Source organism: Netta rufina (assembly GCF_964035555.1).
Source record: "Netta rufina genome assembly, chromosome: Z".
Taxonomy (NCBI): Eukaryota; Metazoa; Chordata; class Aves; order Anseriformes; family Anatidae; genus Netta; species Netta rufina.
This window is the reverse complement of record NC_140126.1, coordinates 62,145,495-62,154,424: the sequence shown is the minus strand read 5'-3', so window position 1 is coordinate 62,154,424 and position 8,930 is coordinate 62,145,495. Positions and strand designations below refer to the sequence as shown.

The 8,930-nt window shown below is 34.5% G+C and overlaps 1 protein-coding gene across 1 annotated transcript in view; it reads right to left on the bottom strand.

The window, feature by feature from the left end:
• Positions 1-272: 272 nt before the first annotated feature.
• The window catches only part of DTWD2 (DTW domain containing 2), a gene marked incomplete at its 5' end in the record, with an annotated part of 88,140 nt that continues 79,482 nt past the window's right edge, over positions 273-8,930 (bottom strand). The window contains 2 exons of the mRNA XM_084305586.1: positions 273-1,580; positions 4,329-4,457. Of these exons, the coding sequence (XP_084161712.1) occupies positions 1,410-1,580; positions 4,329-4,457 (300 nt within the window). The 3' untranslated portion in view covers positions 273-1,409. The remainder of the gene's footprint in view (positions 1,581-4,328; positions 4,458-8,930) is intronic.

Below are 8,930 nucleotides of genomic sequence, written 5' to 3'. Positions count from 1 at the left end.
CAGAACTTCTTAGCTAATCTCTGACCTAATTTTGACCTCTCTTGTTAATTGCAGAAATGTTTTCAGTTAATCAACTAATGAGCAGTGTTTACACACCAATTCAATAGTTTCCTTATTTGCTGTTCATAACTTAAAGACAAAATGTCTTTATCTGGTCAAAGACTAATTAGTACCAATTTGATCCATGCTGCTATCTTGAGTGGAATGGACAGTGAAGAAAAACATTAAGCATTTTCATCAGTTTCATGACGGAGGAATATATAAACAATAAGAAAGGAACATCAAAACCTTTATTTCATCTTTTTTTTTTTCTCTAGATCATAAAACATTAATTCACAAAGCCTGTAAAAAATACCCAATCCTTCTGTCTGTAGCAATTCACATTAGAAAGAAATACATTTTGTATCACAGTTAAAAGAGACGAACTAAAGAACACACATAAAAAAATCCAATGGATCTGCAAACATGTTAGTAGGCTGTATCTAAAAATAAACATTTGTCACTGCATCATACTTCTGAATATGCTGTCTACTCTGTGTTTATTTAATCCCCTAACTATCATAACAATTGTATGTAAGGGTATGGGTATGATATATATTGCCTGTCTTATGCATAAAATGTCCCTTTCATTCCTTTCTGAAGAAAAATTGGTTTTGCTAAAAAAAAAAAAAAAGTACATGAATTACAATTCCAAAATGATTTCTCCACATCTTTTTTTATTTCTATTTTTAAATCAGAAGTGTTCAGGTAAATATGTGTATATATATATATATACATATATATATATGAGCTTAATTTGAACAGCTAAGACTAAGATACAAACTGAACCTGACTGCATTGTAAAATGTTACAAACAATTACAAAAAGGAATTCTAATAATGGAAGAAATAAAAATCTCAAAGTCAAAAGAACTATACAAACACCATGCCTTATGCTCAGGAGAACTAAATAACATAAGGAATTACTGTTTGAAAACCTATTGTAATTAGATATTGAAATTAAAATAGCAGAAATTCAATATACTTCTAAACAGTGAAACCTTAGCATTAGATTACATTGACATTCTTCTTATTTTCATACTCATAAAAGCTTCTTCAAAGTAAATTTATTCAGTATTATTGAGGATCATACTATTCGCCCAAGAGATAATATAACTCTAAATTATGCTCAGAATTTTCTCCTTTCCTATAGGAAATGAGAATGATCTATCATCTAAACAAAGGCATCTGGCCTACTGCAAAATGAAAAAGTTTGTCCACTGCTGTTTGTCATACTGGTAGATAAACTCTCAACTATGAAGGGCCTAGAAATTATTTTATTACTGTATGGGAATCTGTCTGGACTAAATCCAGATTAATATTCATTTGCTAGCTGCAAATAAATCCCACTGTACTGTAGGTACAGTTTACCTATATTTTTACATTATTCACCAAAAGCTCCATTCTTCTGAGTTTGCGCTTATTCTTTGGCATTGGCTTGTCATACAAGCCGTTCTTGAGAAGATGTTCCTTGCTGTGATGGATTTGGGCACCATGCTGAAGCTGGAAAGAGCATAAAGCTTGAAGTGGACGGAGTATAGTCTGCAGAAAGATGGAAGGGTGGGGTAAATGAGACAAAAAAAGACTTTTAGTAAGCCACCTTGGAGACATCATTTATCAGAGGTTTTGTATTCCAGAACTACTTTAAAATGCTTATAAAATACGACATAGATAGAACCTTTGGAGCCACAGAGGACACAGCTGAATAAGAGACATGTCAAATCCACGTACTGTCATTCCTTACTTCTTCCTCAGACACACTCAATGCCATCTTCAGTACCAGCTACATTACTCTAAGCTATGGTTTTAGTCTGATGTTAGAAATAGACTACAATCACTAGGGTGACTCAGCCAACATACGGTAATAAAATAAGTAACAGTACCTAAACTGTTTGTGATTGGATAACAACAGAGTAACTTGAAGTGGGGTTTTGGAAAGAGGGGAGGGTCATCAAGGTATCTGGACTGCTATCCTGGACTGCTTCTGCCCAGTGCCAGTCCATGTAGGACTAATGAAGCCACTTATTTAACTCAAGTGGTTACTAACTGCGGGTTCTTCATTTTCTGGTCACCTGGCTCAGTATCATGGGGCCATATGGGCAGATGTATAAAGGAATCATAAGTGTAAGTGCCGTCAGCAGGAGCTGAGTTTCATGTAAAATGTGACTATTTTGAGCACATAAAAAATCAAGTGACTTACTTTTGGCACCAAATTAGGCGCTCATCTTTAACTTCCATTGCTCTGGACTTCAATTTGCCATTTTATATGTTATAGCACTCACTTAAGTCAAAGAGGTTATAGAAAAAGTTCACTAATGTTTATGAAGCGCTTGGCTACTGGCAAACTTGTAGAAGCACCTTTGAGAAACTGCTAATCTTGTCTGTGAAAAGTCGGTTGGGCCAAATTCTGCGTGGCTGAGATAAAGCAAGAATACAAGACCATGAATTGTAGACACTAAGGAAATGTCCACCCTTGGCCTGTAAAATACAGGAATCCTAATGAAGGAAAAATATGTCAACATTGTCCCAGCAAACTAAAGGAAAAAAGAAATATGCAAAACCTACTTTAATTTCAGTATTTCACATTTTTCCTTGGGCTTAACTTCCGTAGCCATGCATTTTGTCCTAGCTTGATTCTAAACGCAACTGATTGAAAGTTGAGTTGACTCTTTAGTGTCACAGAGGTTGACACGATGATGTTATATTCTACACCATGTCAACTGTGCAAACAATTTTTGACCTGTGAGCCATTTTCACTAAACAGAAGTCAGGTATCACAATATTCATTATCTGACGAAGAAGGATACAAACACCTCAGGGTGGACATTGGAATGCAGTGAAAACACGAATGAGCTTTAAAACTCTTTTCATGGATCCTTCTATACTACATTTTGGGCACATAATCAGATTGCAGTATCTGGGTCTATGTTTGGGATTTACTCTTAGGTCTATTTCAAAAGGCTTATTAAATGCTTAATTATTAATTAAATGATTAATATCAACAACAAAAGATTATAAAAGGACATAAGTCTCTTTCATCACAGACTAGAGGGATCACAACTTGCAAGGAAAAGGATAATGTCTAATTAGTATTCTTTGACCTGGGATAAACTTAAACTCAAGCACTGTTAAATCCCAAATTCCTTGAATGACACCTAAGAGTTGTGAGCTGACTGGCAGAAAGACATAAGCCAGGGTGTTGCATTCCACGGTGCTGGAGGTCAGTGGGACAGGCTTACAAAAGCACTTTATCTCCAAGCTAGCTGTGAGAGGATATTCAAATCATCTCTGCAGCCTAGCTTTTGCAGAGGAAATCTTACTATTCTCCATGCAGTAAAATACTTAATTATCTGTCTCAAACCAAATTGTTTTCAACAAATTCTATCCAAAGTTATTTTTTAAATTCTCAATAGTTTCCAACTTTTAAATAGAATATTGGAAAAACATAAAATCCAATAATTTTCCAAGAAATACCTCCACCTCACACCCCACCCCCACCACCCCCAAATTAGAAACTTAGAAAAAACACAGGAAAAGATAACTACAACAGTGCCTCTATGCATCACATGCATCTACAATATACACAATAGTACTTCGGTTTAGGACTAAATCCTAAGCTTTGTCAGAACAGCATATATGTGGTGCCTTATAAATCAACTTTTAAAGATATGTAATGTATGGATGAAGAGAATCTGAGTCACCCTTCTCAATAAATTTCAAATTACAGGAAGAAGTGTGCAAGAAATTAGTATAGGATGAGATAATGTAACAAAGAGAAAGAGCAACCAAAAAGGAGAAAAATAAGAGGGAAAAAAAGGAGACTGAGTAACAAGTACAAGAAAAATGGAACTTAAATCTTGAGAAAAAGAAAACTGAAGACTGCACTGCTCAAAAGGGAATTTTGATACAAAGTAACCTCACGACAGCACAGTGAAAATTTGTAAAAGTTGAAGTGCCAGGGAAAGCACTAGACAAAGTAAGAAAAGAAAAAGGAGAGGGGGGGGGGGGGAAAAAAAAAGAGGAATTGAGGATATGAGTTATTTTCAATAACATACTACTCCATATACAACATGGAGCACTACCAAAGGCAAAAGTGGTCTGTAAGACAAATTCTGCATTCATCCAAGATGTATATTCCAGCACCAAATACATTCAGGAGATGATCTGACACTAGTTGGTATTTTTAACATCATCAAGGCAAGAATTTTATCCCTGAATTTTTCCAGAAAAGACAAAACGTGGTCCAATGCCACCATTTAAAAACTCAAGTATTTAAAATTAGTTACGTACCTCCTGTATACTCTTATTTTTTTCCATAATAGTAAGAGCAACAGCTGCACATTCAAGTGTAGAGAGACAGGTGTTTGTTGGCTGTGTACGAATTACATATTGACTTGAAATGTTGGTTTTTAACTGCACCTGAAAAATAGCAAACTCTACTAAAATAATCTCATTGATATAGCAAACAAGATAATTCTTCCCAATATTAAGCAAAACAAAGCCCCTTCTCCTCTGTGGCTAATTGCCTTCTAACCTTTTCTGATGCTTTGTCTCCCAGTTAGCAATGATGTGCTACTGCTATGTATAATGCTGTATAACCTATAAGTCACCATCAGAGACAAGAACTGAATATTTGTTACTGTACAAACGTCTAAAGAAAATACAATTGTTAGAGAAACACTCAGTGAAATAGAGGTTGTACAGTATAAAATGTTATTCTTGTGTGCTTTTCACCAGAAAAAACCCTCAAAACAAAGAAATTTTCACAACCAATTTCAGTTCGCGTAGACATCCTGTAACAAAAATAAAACTTAACTATTCACACATGCTTGTTTTATTGCACAATCTAAACATACATGAGCCTAGACAGTAACCTATACACACACATCATAGTATATAATAACTCTGAATAGTCATTGATATTTCCACTGGCTAAAAGTTGTCATGTTCTGAATGAAAGATTTAATCTTTAAACATTTAATCATATAATTTTAGGTAACTTATTAGAACTCTTTGCTTACCTGAATCATGTTTGAAATTGATTTATTTGCTCTGCCTCAAGTAATAACCACCTTATAAGTTAAAGGTTTTTCAGAAGATGAAATGTAATTCAACCAATACATTGTCTATTTTATCAGCACAAAAGCTTTTATTGCCTTTCTACACAGCTGTTTAAACATCACAGAATTTACATAATTAGACTTTGTGAGAAAATTCAGATACTGTTCTCTATATGAAAATATAAAGAAATAAGTTTAAAATACCATACAAGTTAATGTTTTATCAGCATGATTTATTTGTAATAAAACGTCAGTTTATTTTAAAAATTTATATAGTATGATGCAACAAACCCTATGGAATTATTATAAACATGCAAGTCAATTCATTTCCTTTTTGAATTTCATCCTAAAACCTATCTTTATATTTCTGTCTTCTCTGGAAAATGAGTGATTATCACTATACTGTGATATTTGCCTCCATCCTGCTTGCCAAAGTTTTTTCAGCATTTCTCACTTTATTCAGGCTTTACCCTCTTCACTTTTCCCATTTTTGTTTTTATTTTAGTCATTTTCCATCATCTCTTTCACATGCAATTACCCATTCTTAAAAGTTCAAGACCCTCGTATATAAAAGGGAACCTCTGAGCTGCTGAACAACCTTGAATGAATTAGATCAAATTCTAACTGACCTCAATTTAATGGGAGGGAAAAAAAAAAAAAGCCATTCCAGAAAGGCCAAACAAGTTAGATATAAAAGCTTAATATACTGAAATATAGGAAAGGAGAAAAATGTATCTCAGAGACAAAAGGTCCTAACGTGTTTATTAAAGGAAAGTTTTGGTTTTGATTTTTTAAATTCTGGTCTTTTTACTGAATTTGTTTGAAGGACAAAAATGTGGATGTTTCAGACTTTTAAAAGTTCCTAGCAAGCACTGTTTAGATAGCTTGGAGAGACCATTTTCAGAGATACATTTCTACTTCCTCCAATTTGTTGTAGTATTGAAAAATCAAACAGGGATAAACATTTAGAAGAGAACATGTAGAAAATGTAGAATTTGGACCTCAGTGTGAAAAATGAAAAGCAAAAGTAAATGAAAATTTGGCAAATTAATATCTTCATTTGTCCCTCAAGGTTTGATTTGTGTTTACATTCCCCTTCTCGGACCATGTAAGGATCATGAGAAATCTAGTTTATTGCAATTACATGCAGAACTGTAGAAAGCTTTTAGTCCCTTCTCAGAACTCCCTAGATTGGTATTAAAAAACAGGGCAAATCCAAACAACACACTGCTGCTCCAGGATGTAGCCTGAGCAGCAGACCAAATGCCTACCCTTATTTTCCACAACACCAGACAACCAAAAGCTTCACAGAGTATTTCTACAGAGACTGAGAGAAACCACCTCATCAACTAACTAAAGAAGCACTGGCTTCCCCCTCCTTAGGCATGGTCAACAATGCCTTAAGGCTTCTCTTTTTTTCTTTGTAGGAGTTGTCTGGGAAAAGTTCTATCTGGTAGTACAAAAGGCAAATTTGTACTTCTAATAGCAACAGCAACCAGATTCTTTGTTCTTTTTGGGGGTAAGAATGAGAGGATGGAAACCATTGGTCCTAATCCATTTTCCTGAAAAATGACAAATTCACGGTGGTGAGATGAAAATACCACAGACAGCACAGTGGTGGAGACTGAAGGAAGAACGTATGTCCAGGACAACTCCCTCCTAAAGTTAATTTCTTCAGCTTCTTTCAACAAACATGCATTTTACCTTCTCTTAACTCCAAAGAAGCATGGTATCTAACTAAGAGATCCTAAGAGATCATAGAGATCATAGAAACTAAGAGATCATAGAAACGTCATCTGAAATAGGCTATATTTCAGCTTTATTATTCATCTCAAATTGGATGCATTAACTGAATGACTGTCTATCTCAAAGTAGGTACACACACTGAATGAATAAAACACACAAAGAAGGTTTATTCTTTACCAGTTTTGAGAACAAACTGATTGGTAAGACAAAGCCAGGCATCAGAATGAATGAATCAATACATATTTCATATGGGAAGAATATTTTCTTTAAAAAAAAAATGCCTAAATACATAAAACATTTTCTCTTCTTGAATGTGGTTGGGGAGGAGGATGATGTTACCACTTTCAGCCAAAAAGTCTAAAATTTCCTTGGAGTTCAATTAATAGTATTCCCCAAGGGAATAAAACTTCCCTCCAAGTTCAGTTAACAGTATCCAATGCCACTTCAGGTAGGGCATTGTAACCATCTCATCAAAAATTCTCCACTATCCAGACAGATCAATCCTTTGGCTGTTACCTACGTATCTCAAATCAGCAAGATTACTTCTAAGTTAAAGAAATGTATCTTCACAGTTAATGAAAACAAGACTGGATTATCTGACTCCAGCATTACACGTCAAAATCTCACAATGAGTATAAATAAACACTATTACACCATTTCAAAAGAAGAATCATGGTATTTTATAACCATTTCCCTATACTATGTTGAAGATATATTGGTACAATAATTATTATTTTTTAGCTAGTCAAAGTAATTTGCAAACTATATGTATACTTTGAATATTTTCAGTTATTAACACACCAACATCAGGTTGAAGAAACAGCAGCCCATTTAATGCCACTTACCAAAATAAATAGCATAAGACAGAAAATGGAGACTAACTCAATCAATTCAAACTAGAGAGGGGAATTTAGATAAGCTGAATGCAATTACACACTGGAGTTTAGCCAAAACATTGAAATTAGGGTATCTATGCTTTTTGTAAGTGCAAGAGAGTTTGGGGACTTAATTTTCAAGCCATCAGAAGCATAAAACAACACATACAGTAGAGTTTTATACGTGTAACTTAAGACCCAGGCTTTCCAGAAACCCACATGTCAGCAGTTCTTACACACTGTTACACTAATTTAATAAACACAGGCTTCTCTGCCAACATACTCTTAGCAAATGCTAGAGCCTTTGAGCATTTACAGAGTATTTGAACTCTGTCATAGAAATAGCGGTCCTTCAGAATTTCTGAGGGCTGTTTTTCTTCCCTCTTTGGAGATGTCCCAGGCAAAAAAAAAAAAAAAAAAAAAAACACTGATCCAGTTTAGCTGTTGAGAACTGATAAAAGCAAAAACGTTGCCTTGATGTGGTCAAGGCAGCTGTTTGAAATTTTCAAAAATTAAGTCAGTTAAGTCAGGCAATTGATTTCTGCTCTTATTTTAAAAATTAGGACATCAGATCTCACAGGAAGTTTTAATTCAGTTCTCTCCTTAATGCCAATTTATCTTTTCGCCTTTTCTATGCCAGTTTCTTCATCATTATTGTTACTAGATTTAGTCTCCAATGGCTACAGCATAATGCACAAACGTGTTTGGAAAATAGCACATCCCAAAAAACAAAGATAAGCTATAAAGTTAGTACACCCATCTCACAGGGAACACTTTCAGCAGTTTTTGGTTTTCTCTGTCATTTTCAGCAATTAGACTATAGGCATGTCAAAGCAAGTAGAGGAACACATGCTACCATGGCTTCAATGAAAATCCTGGCACTTATTTTAAAGTCCCTCCTCCCTTACTTGTGTGAACAGAAATTCCAAAATCTGGATTTCTGTTTGGGAATTAATTTGCTTAACTCTAAAAGAAGAATGCAAGCAAGTACCATTAGTCATCCCATTTTACATAGACACTGATTACTATTCATACGTGTTGCTATTTTAATAATTACCTTCCAAGAAAAAAAATGAAAGTGGGGAAAAAAAAAGGAAAACAGCAACAACAGAACTCTTTTAGAAGGAACTCAAAAGGCACAGAAAAAGGGAGACTAGAAACACTTCCCAACATGTTGCCCATCATTCTAGAAACTAGGAAAAAAAATTTAA